The following is a 13,227-nucleotide window of genomic DNA, read 5'->3' as shown; positions in this document are numbered from 1 at the left end:
TAGACCACATTGCCAGCAGATGCCGTTTGCCTGGCAGAACAGTGATTGCCACTCATCTTCCTGGAAAGAATGTCAAGACCCATTCAGAGATCCCAGGTTCAGCTGGCCTTTGGCTTTGTCTGTCTCATTTCACACATCCACTTTCAAGGGCCATTAGAAGAGGCACATGTCTGCCTTGCTACCCAGAAGTGCTGTAGTTATTCCCAGGAAAAAAAAAAAAAAAAAAAAAAAATTGGCTGTCCTGTGGTGTGGTAGAAATCCCATCACAACTGTGACTCTGTGAGCAAAGACAACTGGTGCTTTTTGGGGCTGTAACAGCTGAGAGTGTGGCAGAGCAGGTTTGATATTCTTTTTAGAGTCCTGACAACATTGTTCCCAAACAATCTTTCTCTCCTGTCTTCTGTCATCAACTGTGGAACAGAGGAAATGGAAGGGATCAGAGGTTTGTTTAAATGTGCGCTTATTTTTAAGTCTTCAAATAGTGTCAGCTCGATGCGTGATACTTTAGAAATTGGATGAGTAGCACCTGTTTCATCCCAGCGAGAGGTGGGATTGAAGACTTCCAACAACAGAAACACTGGATGTGCAAGAGCTCAGTTTTCCACCCCTCACACAAGTAACTTGCTGTACTATTTTCAGCAGCCTCAGCCAGATCGATTAAAATCCTGCTCCAAACAACAACAGAATGAAAATGTTCCACCAAATGGGGAAAAGGAAGAAAAGTGGGCCGCAGCCCTTTCTTCAGAGCTTGTGTTGATTTTGCCAAGTCAGATGCAAACAAGGTTTGCCATATTTCTTTCCCAGAAAAATGCAGCTATTGAATAGAAATCTATCTCTGAGGCTGCTAAGTTGGGTGCGATTTTAGAGCTGGGAGGAGCAAAACAGGTTCCAGAGAAGCCGTGGTTGTGTCACCCTTGGAAGTGTTCAGGGCCAGGTTGGATGGGGCTTGGAGCAACCTTATTAGCGGAAGGTGTCCTGAGTCTGGTGAGTCCCTGAAAAGAAACTTTTGGTTTTCCTGAAATGCTGCCTTTGCAAGGGGAGGTCACAACTACCCCACCTAATTTGAAATGCCCTGATCAGAACCCAACTGTGTTTTCTCACAGGTGAGGAGGGATTTTCACTTGTATTTTATGGGGGATTTTCACAGTGCAGAGCAAGAGCAGCTGAATGGGTTTGACAGGCAAAGAGGGCCAGTGTGGCAGCAGCTTAATTCCATGGAGCTTTTCCTTCTGTGATCCCGTACAACCTGAGGCACTCTGGGGCTCTTGAACCTGGCAGTTGGGCAAGTTAATCATTGGAACAAGTGATAAATTACCCTGCTCCACTCTCTTGAGCATGGGTGTGATGAGCCTTAAGTAAACCTGTGAGCACTTGTCAGGATGGGAGCTTGTTCTTTGCCAGGGAGGAGGGAGAAAATATTGCTTGGAGTAAATAAAGCAACTCTGCTTCCCCTGGAAGAGGAAAAGAAGGAAATAAATATGTGAATGCTGCATGGAGTCATTTGCACAAGGCTATATCTTGTCTGCTATGCAGGAATGTTCCAAATAAACCAGGCTTCTCCTGATCATTATTTTTCTGGGTTTCCACCACATGATACAAGAGACTCTCAATAGATCCCTGTCTCCCCAGCCCCAGCGCCACGGCCTCCCCCAGAGGATGTTCCACGAGATCGACCCCAGAGCCTGACACGGGGACGGGGGGCCGAGGCCCTGGGGGGTGGGACAGGGGGACAGGGACCCCCGGCAGCGTCCCTGTGTCCCCCAGGGCCAGAGCCTGGGCCAGGGCTCCTTCACCCTGTTACAAACGAGGGCTTGAGAGCACTGAAAAAATCCCAGGAAAGATATCAGCAAAAAAACGTATTTAATATTAAGTGATAGCACCACAAAAATTCCTCGGCAAGAGTCACTCTGCTCCTGACTGGACACTTCAGGCACACCGAGAAAACAATCCAACAACAAAACCATACCATACCAAACCAAACCCAGGCAATCAAACCAGAAATGAGTAACAAATCCTATGGAAAATGTAGTTTTCAATCCTGTGGAAAAGAACTGTCCCTCTTGGCCAGGTGATCATTGCCAAAATTGAAGTTTCACCTCAAACATTCCCTGTTGTGACAGGCTGGAGGAGATTGTTGGCTGGAAACATCTTGTGTGTGGGGGAGGAAGAAGCAGGTCCACCTTGTCCTGCCCTGAAACCCCAGTGCTGCCCTGCCCTGGAACCCCAATCCCCCCAGAGCCTCTATCCCAGCCCAGCTGTGGCTGCCAGTCCCTGGCACAGCACAGGCAATGCTCCACAGCCACCTCTGGAGCCCCAGCCCAGCTCCTGAGTGACCAAATGAGTCCAAGTCCCACCTGGGGGAAGGGCCCAGCAAGACCAAGGGGTATTGAAGGCTGACCACAAGGCAAGCACACATCTTGACCCTGCAGCCTCTTGGAATTTCTGTCTGAACGCTGCTGGAATCCAGGAGTTGGTATCTCTGTGTGTGCTTCTTAAATCTTATTTTTCTCTCTTTCTATGTCTACTTCTATTTCTCTCCTGTGGCGAATTTTGATGAACTTAAAGTTTGTCAGGCTTAGAGTTTGTCAAGTGGAATGGCCAAGTTAATGCTTCAGAAATGTTTTTTTGTTGATTGAATGTCATATTAAACCTTTTGCCATAGTTTCTCTGATTTTCTAGAGTTGCCAATAAAAGCTGCTTTGAGCTCCTCAAAATCTCTTGTACTGGTATTTCTCCAGTGCCTCCAACTCAGAGGACACAAACAATTGTAATTCCTTTTAAATGTCTCCTTGAGATAGTTGTTTGGGGGATGGGAGTCAGGGCTTGTGTGTCCTGCTTGGCACAGCCCAGGCAGGGCTTTCCCATCCACATTCCACACTCCATTGCCCAGCTGGAGCCGCTGGTGCTTCTGAGTTCTGCTGGCCCAGCCCCAGGGACGCTCTCCTTGTCTGCCCATTCCCCCATGGTCTCTGGGCAGGGATGGCCTCAGTGGGGGCTGCTGACATCCTCAGCAACTTGGAGGCTGCTGCTGGATTTCACTGCTCCAGAGGCTTGTTCAGCCTGTAGCTCTTCAGTGCAGGAATTCAGTGTCCCAGGGCTCATTAACATTCAGAACACGTTAATAAGCCAAGCCTTTGGGAATAATTTGATTTTAGCTTTCAAATCTTGTGTGGTGAATTCAACACATTTCATAAGTGTATTCAAAGTGAATGTATAATTGAATGAATATTTACAAAGAGAGTGAGAAAACATGTTTTAGGTCCTAATTTGTTTTTTCCTGATGATAAATTGATATGTGCAATCTCCAATTGGCACTGAATCCAAGTACCTCCTCATGTAGTTTGAATAGATATGAATATCAAGACCCTCCATGGCTGACAATCAGACTCTGTCCCTACCCTCACCCCACCATTTCCCCCATTCAAGCCCTGGCACTCAGAGCAGCCTTGTGCAAATCTGAGCTCCCTCCAGCCCAGGCTGCACCTGCAGCTTTCAGCTGCTTGGCTCCAACTCCCACCTGCTTTCCTTGGAGAAGGATCTGCCTGAGACACAGAGGGATGTTCATTTACTGTCAGCCAACAAAGCCAAGAGAAGGCACAGCTCCATCAAATGCAAAAGTCATTCTTCTCCCTGGCTCTGCCCTGGCCCTGATCCCCACAGCCTGTCCTGTTTCCTTCATCCCTCCTTTGCCAGGCACTTTCTGGGACAAGGGAGCTCTGCTCTGGCTATGGAGGGAGATCCAAGTGCAGCCACTGGAGTGGGAACCACAACTCAGCAGGTTTGTGTCCTTTGAGGGACCAGGAACTGGTGAGACTCAGAGGCACAGAAGGGTTTCTCTTCATGGCCAATATAAAAAATGTGAACATGATAAAATTTAAGAAATATCAAACCCCTTCCCTAACTACCTTGTGATATCCCAGCAACATCTGACATGTCCACCATCCACAAGGGATTGCCATACAGGAAGGATTTTAGACAGAGACTTAAGAAGAGGTGATAGAAAAGATAAAACTACAACTAAGATGCTGACTAGAGAGGTATTTAAACTTCAGAGAAATTGGGCAAGTCCCTGAAGCTCGAAGCATGAAGCCTGGGATGCACATTGGAATGACCTGAGAACAGCTGCAGGAGGAAATGTGGGAGCAAGGGGAAGGGCATAGATCCAGCTGCCCTAATGAAGAGATGTCCTTAGACACGGCCATTTTAACAGGAGAGCTGCAAACACCTGAAGGACAGGGTCATGAAATATTAGAGTGAATATTGGTGGCTCATGTAGAAGGGAAGATCAGAATTTCTTCTCCTGCCATCAGTTGAAGAATCCAGTAGATCCAGGAAATTCCTGCTCATGGTGGGAATACTTTGCCATTTCTTCAAAGCACTCAAGTGACCCAGATAATAAAGATTCACTTGTTTATTATGAAAGTAACAAGTGTTAAAACCTGTGCCCCTTTCCAGGCAGACATCAGCTGTGTGCCCATAAACAGGCAGTGCCACTTGTACCCTGAGGTGCTCAGCTGGGATTGGATCTCTCTGAGAGCACCTGAGGGAGAGCAGAGCACCTTGCAAGCTGCAGGTCCCTGAGAGCCCTGCAGGGCTCCTGTCCCATTAACATCTGCTCTGCTCCAGTCTGTAACAGGGCCCAGCATGGTGCCGGGGTCATCAGAGAGCTGAGGTGTGTGCTGGAATTCCATGCTCTCCCCATCCTGCAGCAGCCCTGCATTTCCCTGCTCCAGCCTTGGTCTCCAGCACAGCCATGGAGGCTCTTTGGGCTCCTGACTGTTCCTGCAGCCCCCAAGGGCAGCTGAGCTCTGCCTGTGGCACAGTCAGCCCTGGCCAGCGCAGGCCATGCTCAGCAATTGCTTGTGTGTGCCTGGCCTATCTGTCAGCCCCGGCAGCGGCTGCGTGGCCCCTTGGTGGCCCTGTGCTGGCCCAGCCATGGTGGCCCAGCCCCTGTGAAGGCCCAGCCCAGGCCAGGAGCATTGAGGCTGGGAACGGCCCCTGTGCCGTGGGGCCCACAGCAGCCTTGGGGCTCTGTGCCCCATGGCCTCCCTGCTGGGCAGCCTCTGCCAGCTCCTGCAGAGCCCCTGGCACCTGTGGGCCTGCACAGACAGCCCTGCACCGGGCTCTGCCGGCCTCTGGGCCAGCAGAGAGGCCAGCCAGGGCTGGCCATGGCCGGGAACAGGCCCTGAGCCCCGCAGGAGGATGGAGCTGGGCCACAGCCAAACTCAGCCCAGGGCAAAGCTGGGCTCAGCAGCCAGGGCTGCCAAGGCCTGGGCACAGAGGCTGGTGGTGACAAATGTCCTGGGCTCCCTCCCTGCTCTGTCCGTGCCCCCAAGGGCACAGAGCAGCCTCCTCTCTGGGACACTTGCCTGTTTGCAATGCCTTGCACAGGCGCTGGCCCTGCCCCACAAGGCCTGGCCTGAGTCCTGCCCCTGCACGCTCAGCCAGGCTGAGATGGACACTGATGGTTTCTGGGGCAGGCTCTCTGAGCCCAGCCCAGCTCCCTGCAAGCTCTGCCAGCTGCCCTGAGCTCTGGGCAGCAACAAGGGCCTCTCCCCAGCCCAGCCCAGCCGGCTCTGGCCCCACAGCTCTGCTCAGGCCAGGCTGCTCTGGCCACTGGCCCCACGGCCTCAGCCCCTGCCAAGGGCACAGCAGCAGCTGCAGCTCACACAGGACTCTGCCCCAGCCATGGCGGAAGGTGCTGGCACAAGGCCAAAGGAGGCTCCCTGCCTGCCCTGCTCCCCTCTGGCTCAGGTGCTGAGAGCTCTGCAGCCCCTGCTGCCATCCCATGTGCCCAGGGCAGCACAAAAGCCCCGGCCTTGGGGCCCTCAAGAGCTGCTCCTGCTCCAGGCCCAGGGCCTATCCCAAAGCTGGGGCAGCCACAAAGCTGTGCCCATTGCTGTTCATTGCTGCTCTGATGGGGATGGATCCTCAGCCACTTGGAGGTTGATGATGAATTTTCCTACACCCAAGGCCTCTTCTTTCTTGAGCTCTTCAGTTCAGGAATTCAGTGAGAAAAGCTCATAAACATTTGTTCAACATGCCCAAAGAAGAAAAGCCATTTGGAATAACAGAAGTTTTCAAGTTTTCTGTAATTAATTAGACAGATATCTGAAGTGTATTCAAAGTGTATATACTGTCTTGAAAACAATGCAGAGAGAACAGTTTGTTCTGTATAATTTTTTTTCCTGTTTATAGATCGATATCAGCAGTGTCCAGTTGATATTGACCCCCAGCACCTTCTAATGCAGACTGAATAGCTATGAAAATCAAGACCCTTCATGGCTGAGAGTCAATCAGACTGTGTCTCCTGCCCCCTCCCAACCATTTCCCTCATCCAACCCCTGGCACTCCGAAGGACCAGGAATGGTGTCACCAGCAGGACCAGGAGAGCAATTCTTCCCCTGTGCTGGGCGCTGGTTGGGCAGCACCTCGGGTGCTGTGTCCAGTTCTGGGACCCCAAATTTAGCAAGAATTGGAGGGGCTGGAGTGTGTCCAGAGAAGGGCAACAAGGCTGGTGAAGGGTCTGGAGCAAAAATCCTGTGAAGAGAGGCTGAGGGAGCTGGAGTTGTTTATCCCGGAAAAGAGGAAGCCTGGGGGAGACAAGGTGGTGTCAGGGCACAGGTTGGATTTGATGATCTCCAAGGTCTTTTCCAACCTTGCTGATTCTGTGATTCTCTGAAACCACCCTTGCAGCAGTTGCACGATGAGCCCTGGGCCTCCTCTTCAGAAGCTCCAGCAGCCCAGGTGCCTCAGCTTCTCCTCCCAGGCCCAAAGCCCATCCTGTCAGTCCTGCAGAGCCTCTGCAGCTCCTCCTCATTGCCCAGAACAGGGAGCCCCACAGGCAGACACAGCAGCCCAGATGTGCCCCCCTGGCCTGTGGTGCCTCTGGCAAGGGAGCAGCACCAGGCACTGCAGGAGCCTGCAGACAATTGCTGCAGCACTTGGAGGATGATCCTGCTCCCCAAGGGACGTTCCCATGGTGCCAAGTCAGGAACTGCAATGGGGAGTGGGGCCAGAGAGGAAAGGGCAAACAGGGATGGGTTTTTTGCAGGGGAGGGAACAGGGGTGGGCAACAGGAAGAAATTTGTACCAAAAAAAAGGGGAAAAAAAGCAAAGGTGAAGCCAAGGAAATGCTCAGGGCAGTTTGGGGGTGGCTGCCAGGCTGCCCTGGCTCTGAGCAACAACATCTGCAGTGGGACAGGAAACTCCTAGCTAATGGGAACAAAGTTTCTGGCTGACTGCAGAGGCCAGGACAAAGCTGAGTGGTTTCCCTGCTGTCCCCAGCCCTTGCTGGCCCCAGGGGCTGATGGCATTTGTGCTCCCTCAGGTTCATGTCCCCACAGCAGCAGCATGGGGGTGCTCCCACCTGCTCTGTGCAATGCAAACAGGGGCTCCTGAGCCAGTGCTGCCGTGGCTGTGCCTGCAAGGATGCGGCACCTCTGTGAGCTGGGGGAGAGGCCAGGGCTGCAGAGGGGGGATGTTGTTGGCAGCTCCATGAGGACGCTCTGGGACGCTGCCCTGGGCTGTGCAGCACCCTGGGGATGGATCAGCCCCTGCTCTGCTGCTCCTTCCTGTCTCCCCAGGGCCCTTGCAGAGCCCCAGCCATGCTGTTTGCCCCCAGCCTGCCCACGGCCAGCCTGGGGCTGCTCACCCTGGGGCTTTTCTGTGCTGAGCATTGGCCTGGCCGTGTTCTTGAGAGAGCCTGGGCAAGGAGCCTGCAGCCCCCAGGGCCTGGCCTGAGGCGTCAGCGCTGCCCCAGCAGTGCCCATGGCCTGTCCCTGCTGCAGCCCCGGCACTGCCACCCCCAGGACTGTGCCCGGCCCCGAGAGCACTCAGGCCCTGCAGCAACACCAGGGCCACCAGGGCAGCGGGGCAGGGCCACGGCAGCAGCACTGGCAACACCAAGTGCTGCTGCTGCTGGGCACAGCTGCTGTGCCAGCACTGATCTGCCCCAGCTCTGCACACCGACATTGCTGCTGCAGCTCCAGAGAAGGCAAGAATAGAGGGATCTCTGCAGAAAACTTTGCTGGGATATCCCTTAGTTCCTTTAAAACCTTTGAGACTGCAGCCCCTCATTGGCACAGTCTGTGGCCACAGGGAAGGTGGAGAGAAACAAAGTCAGAGATGGCAGAAACAATCGTCTAGCTTTAGGAAGAATATTTAAAAAGGAAAACGACAGGGAAATCAAAGAACCAAACCAAAAGAGCTAGAAAAGATGACTTTTATTACAAGTGATTTGCCGAAATTGGCAATCACTTTAATGCTTCCTAAGATGTCCAGTCATCAGTCTCCTCACTGCAGCCTTGAGCTCCTGGTTCCTCAGGCTGTAGATGAGGGCATTCAGGGCTGGAGGCACCAGCGAATACAGAACTGACACCAACAGATCCAGGCATGCAGAGGAAATGGAGGAGGGTTTCAGGTGGGCAAGTACTGCAGTGCTGAGAAATGCATTTCTCCTGCATTTTCCCTTTTCAGATTCTTTCCGTCATCTCCTGAGAGGTCCAGTTTGTTCTGGTGCTTTTCATGAACTGATTGTACTCTTGATTTAGATGGAGACTGTGGAATTGTTTTCAGATGTAGAAGAATCTGGACTGAAGACAGAAACAAACTCCCTGTCAGCCCATTTTCATCTTCTAGATCATTTTCAAGATGTCCTTGGGGGTGTTGGAATGATTATCACACAGCTCTCCACTTCTGCTGCAGGCTCTAGAGTTTCTTTCTCTGCATTCAGTCAGGCTTGCATTCCCTAAGAGTTCTTGGTAGCCTCTCATCTTTTCTTAGGGTAGAACAGTAACAATGAAAACCTTACCAATGGCACAACTGCCCAGCCCACAAGGAAAAGAAAAGAACAAGCTGTCAAATTCTTCAAATATTTCTCCTGCTTTGCTGCAAGTGTTGTGCTGCACCCACAGTGTGGAAAGCTGCAGTTGGTGGCACACCTTGTGAAAGAAGCTGCACCTCGTTCTCCGGGAAAGGTTCTTGGAAAAAGCAAACAGGACTGAGGAGAAGATTCTGGAAAAACTGAAAAAGCTTTTAAGAAATTAAATGAAAATTGAAACAATTCAAGACGTTTTTCTCGATATGTTTTTATGCTCCCCTTTTCCATCTTGCACTAGTTGTCCATCCCATTAATTCCAAACAGATCTCACTTCTAAGATCCATGAGTTGGCAAGTTTTAGACATTTTAAGATACCATGACCTAGACACACTTTGGCTTTCCCTGTTTTTCTTGGAAATCAATGCTGGAGAGGTTAAGTGCAGTGCTTGGGTCAGGTACAAATTCTGCATTCAGGGAATGCGCTCTGAGAGTGTTTGACCCTCAGCAGGGACAATGCACAGCAGGGACTGAGGGGATTCCTGAGCCACTGTGCAGGAGTCCAGACTCTGGGTCTGGGCTGAACTCGGCAAAGTTCCCGTGTTTGGACAGGCTCAGGGGCTGCCCTCGGGGAACGTGGGGCTCGGGGCGGGGGCGAGCGGGCAACGGACAAACGGACACGGGGACAAACGGCCCCGGAGCTTCAGTTGCAGCAGCGGCAGCAGCGGCAGCAGCAGCAGCAGCAGCACCTCAGCAGCAGCAGCAGCAGCAGCAGCGGCGGCGGCAGCAGCAGCAGCAGCAGCAGCAGTGACAAAAGAAACTTTAGATTCCCTTCTCCTCTCCCTCTCCCGCTGCCCCGTACCTCTCCCGCTCTCCCTTTCCCGCCGTCCCTCTCCTCTCCCCTCCTCCCTCTCCCCGTGCCGGGCTGGGCCATGCCCCCGGCCCGCCCCCGGTCCCGGGCAGGGCTGCCCCGTGCCCGCCCCCGGCCGTCCCGCCGCCGCCTGGCCTCAGCCCGGCTCTGGCCATGCTGGCGCTGGCGCTGCTGGGCGGGCGTCAATGCCTGGGGCTGGGGCGGCATCGCCGGCTTTTGGCTCCGCCTGGCCCGAGCCCGGCCCCGGCCCCGGCGCAGGGTCCAGTCCCGGCCCCGAGCCCGAGCCCGAGCCCGAGCCCGAGCCCGGCCCCGGCCCCGGCTCCTCCCGGGGCCCGCGGAGGACACAGGCGGCGTTGCCTCTCCCGCCGCCTCCGCTGCGGCTCCGCCACTCGGCAGCGCAGCCGCCGGCCCCGAGCCTCCCGTGTCGCGTTCCCAAAACCGAACGCCGGGAGCTGGCCGGGCCGGGGCGGGTGAGGGGCGCTCGGGGGCCGTTGCTGGCCCCGGGCCAAGCGCTGACAGCTGCTTCCCGCCCGCAGGGAAGGCGCAGGAGGCCCTTCAGGAGCGCTACTGCCTGGGTTCCCTGCTGGGGCGCGGAGGATTTGGCAGCGTCTGGTCAGCGACGCGGCTCTCGGACGGCGCCCCGGTGAGCGGCGGGGCCGGCGGCGGGCGGAGAGGGAAGAGGGAGACAAGGACGAGAATGTCGGAGCGCAGTGGGAAGGAAGTTGAGCTCAGCCCGCTGCTCTCCCTTGCTCGCAGGTGGCCATCAAACGCGTGCCGCGGGATCGCATCCGGCACTGGGGCGAGCTGGTGAGTGAGCGGGGCCAGCGGCAGAAGCCGGGCCGTGCCGGGCGGCGAGGAGCCGGGGCCCGGCTGGGTGGGAGCCACCAGGAGCCCTGTGGGGAGAGCGGGCGTGGGCTGAGCAGGGCATGCAGAGCATCCCGGGCTGGCTGAGGGGTCCCAGAGCCCTGGCATGGCCTCAGCTCCACTGACGGCATCGCGCTCCTCCCGCAGCCCGACGGCACCAGCGCGCCCCTGGAGATCGTGCTGCTGGCCAAGGTGTCCTGTGGGTGTGCTGGTGTCATTCAGCTCCTGGAGTGGCTTGAGCTCCCCGACAGCTTCTTGATGGTGCTGGAGCGTCCAGAACGGTGCCAGGAGCTGTCGGATTTCCTGGCGGAGCGGAGGTTCCTGCCGGAGGAGGAGGCGCGGGGGCTGTTCCGCCAGGTGCTGGAGGCCGTGCGGCACTGCACCAGCTGCGGGGTCCTGCACAGGGACATCAAGCCCGAGAACATCGTGCTTGACCTGGCCAGCGGGCAGCTGAAACTGATCGACTTTGGCTGTGGCGCTTTCCTCCAAGACACAGCCTACACCCAGTTTGCAGGTGAGCCCTCGCAGGGGATGCTCCTGGGCATCTCATGGCCCAGCCTGGGTGTAGCACCGGGGCTTCCCCCTACTGCAGCTGGGATGGGATTAATGCTGGAGCCAAGTTGATTTGGTTGGGGTGTGAGGGGGGCCAGCTCCCAGCCCTGCTGACAGCCTTCAGTACCCAGTGTGCCCTGGGCTGGGGCTGGAGCTGGTGCAGCCAGACCGACAAAAACCCCCATGGGGGTAGTGGAGAGGGGAGTCTGAACCCATGCCCTGGATGGTTTGGTGTGCAGGGGAGGAGAGGCTTGGACTGCTCCACTCCCCTTGTTTGCCTTGGCTTATTAACATTTTTTGGGGGCCCATGCAGGCAGAGAGGAGAGTGGGTTTTCTCCACCAGTGGGTGGGTTTTTCCTTTCTGTGTCATGGTTGGGCCTTCCCAGGGTTTCTGCTGCCCTCTTCCAGCACCAGTGGCTTCTTTTCCAGCCCTGAGTTTGTACACAAGTCCCAGGTGATGGTGAGAGGGCAGCGGTCACCCCGTGTGTTGCTAGAGCAGCCCCCACATGCCCAGGGATGCTGGGGCCAGGCTCTGGGAGCAGCAGCATCCCCCTGCTGAGCTCTGTCTGTGTTCCACAGGAACCCTGGCCTACAGCCCTCCAGAGTGGACCCAGCACCAAAGCTACCATGGCGAGGCAGCGACGATCTGGTCCCTGGGCCTCCTGCTGTACCAGCTGGTCGTGGGGAAGCACCCGTTCAGGAGGGGCCAGGAGATCATCTGGGGGCGCATCTTGTTCCCACCACGGCTCTCTCAAGGTGGATCCTCATCTCTGGGCACAGGGGGAATACCAGTGCTGGGAGACAGCAGCGGGCTGATGGGCATCCTGCTCTGGCAGCTGCTGAGGAGGTGGCACATGTCCTGCTCTCCTCTAAACAGAGAATCCATGGGGAAGTTTAGGCCCAGCTCTGGGCACACCCAGTATGGCCTGGGCACAGGAACAGGGGGGAAACTTCTCCAAGTGACTGGTGATTTCTGGTTTGTCTCCCCAGAGTGCCAAGATGTCATTAAGAGGTGTTTGTCCATGCAACCCTTGGACAGGCCATCATTAAAAGAGCTTTTCTGCCATCCTTGGGTGCAGGGCGTTCCTCGGCCCTAGAAGATGAGAGAGATCCATGTGCACAGTTGGATCCAGGAGCCTGGCAGGTAGGAGCTCCACACATCTCTTGGCACTCAGTGGCAAAGCAAACCAGACTGGTTTTGTCCTGCCTGTAGCTCTGAGCAGGGGTCAGCAGAAGGGAACATGCAGCTCTTGGGCTGGAGCTGAGCTGGAGATCTGGTGTGGCAAGCACTGGTGGCCACCATCCCCCCTGGTTTTGCTTGTCTGGTTCATGGATGGCTGGGGCCCTGGGCAGAGTCCTGACAGCCTGGTCTGGTCCCAGGGAAGGAGAAGGAGCTCCTGGAGAAGCTGTACCAGGTGGGGCTGCTGCTGGAGACAGCAAGGACAACCTCAAGGACGACAATCTCTTCCTTGGCCTGGCCAGCTGAAGATGATGGACTTGGATTCTGGCAGCTTCTCTAAAGACACACTCCACACCCAATTTGCAGGTGAGTTCCACAGCCAGGGGGATGCTCCCAGATCTGGGCATGGCATGGCCTGGCTGGGCACCAAAGGTTCCCCCCTTTGCTGGGAGGGATGCAACAAATTCTTCAGTCGACTGCCCAGCTGCTTTTTGGCTCTGGGCAGCTGCTGAGGGCTGGATGTGCCATGGCTGGCTGCAGGCTGGGCACATGTCCTGCCCTCCTGCCCTGCTTCCCAAGGCAGCACTGATGGGCAGCTCTGGGCACAGCTCTGGGCACAGGCAGCACGGCCTGGGCACTGCGGGCAGCTGGGACTAGGGGACAGGAGCCCTCAGCTGACGGGCAGTTTCTGCTTTCTCTCCTTGCAGCTGGGCTCTGCGGATGCTGAGGCTGCTCTGGGCTCTGCCAGGGCTCTGCTGGAGCTCAGCACCGGGCTGGAATCAGCCAAAGAAGAAATGGTGTCACCTGCAGCACAGACTTGCTTGAGCATTTTGACAACGCAGCTCAAGTTTGCAGCGTGGACACCTCCAAGGGAAAACATGACACCTCCCAAAAATTAAAATTGTTCAATACCTTTTGAAAACAAATCAATCTGGGATGACT

At 55.5% G+C, this 13,227-nt stretch overlaps 1 protein-coding gene across 1 annotated transcript; it reads left to right on the top strand.

Annotated features, from left to right (window-relative positions):
* Positions 1–5,688: 5,688 nt before the first annotated feature.
* Positions 5,689–12,749, top strand: LOC135284537 (serine/threonine-protein kinase pim-1-like). The gene is made up of 8 exons (XM_064396091.1): positions 5,689–5,754; positions 9,526–9,550; positions 10,241–10,332; positions 10,446–10,496; positions 10,701–11,067; positions 11,685–11,861; positions 12,096–12,249; positions 12,486–12,749. The coding sequence occupies exons 1-7, from the start codon at positions 5,689–5,691 to the stop codon at positions 12,200–12,202; spliced, it is 885 nt and encodes a 294-aa protein (XP_064252161.1). The 3' UTR covers positions 12,203–12,249; positions 12,486–12,749.
* Positions 12,750–13,227: the final 478 nt, after the last annotated feature.

The sequence above is a fragment of the Passer domesticus genome, chromosome 21 (assembly GCF_036417665.1).
Source record: "Passer domesticus isolate bPasDom1 chromosome 21, bPasDom1.hap1, whole genome shotgun sequence".
NCBI classification, from domain to species: domain Eukaryota; kingdom Metazoa; phylum Chordata; class Aves; order Passeriformes; family Passeridae; genus Passer; species Passer domesticus.
This window is presented reverse-complemented; position numbering and strand designations above follow the sequence as displayed.

Excerpts from the sequence above, each read along its gene's own strand:
- LOC135284537 (XM_064396091.1), top strand. The coding sequence starts at position 5,689 with ATGGCGGAAGGTGCTGGCACAAGGCCAAAGGAGGCTCCCTGCCTGCCC. Across the intron at positions 5,755-9,525 it reads CCTGCTCCCCTCTGGCTCAG|TTGCAGCAGCGGCAGCAGCG; the intron begins GTGCTGAGAGCT and ends CCGGAGCTTCAG. Across the intron at positions 9,551-10,240 it reads GCAGCGGCAGCAGCGGCAGC|CCCTTCAGGAGCGCTACTGC; the intron begins AGCAGCAGCAGC and ends AGGCGCAGGAGG.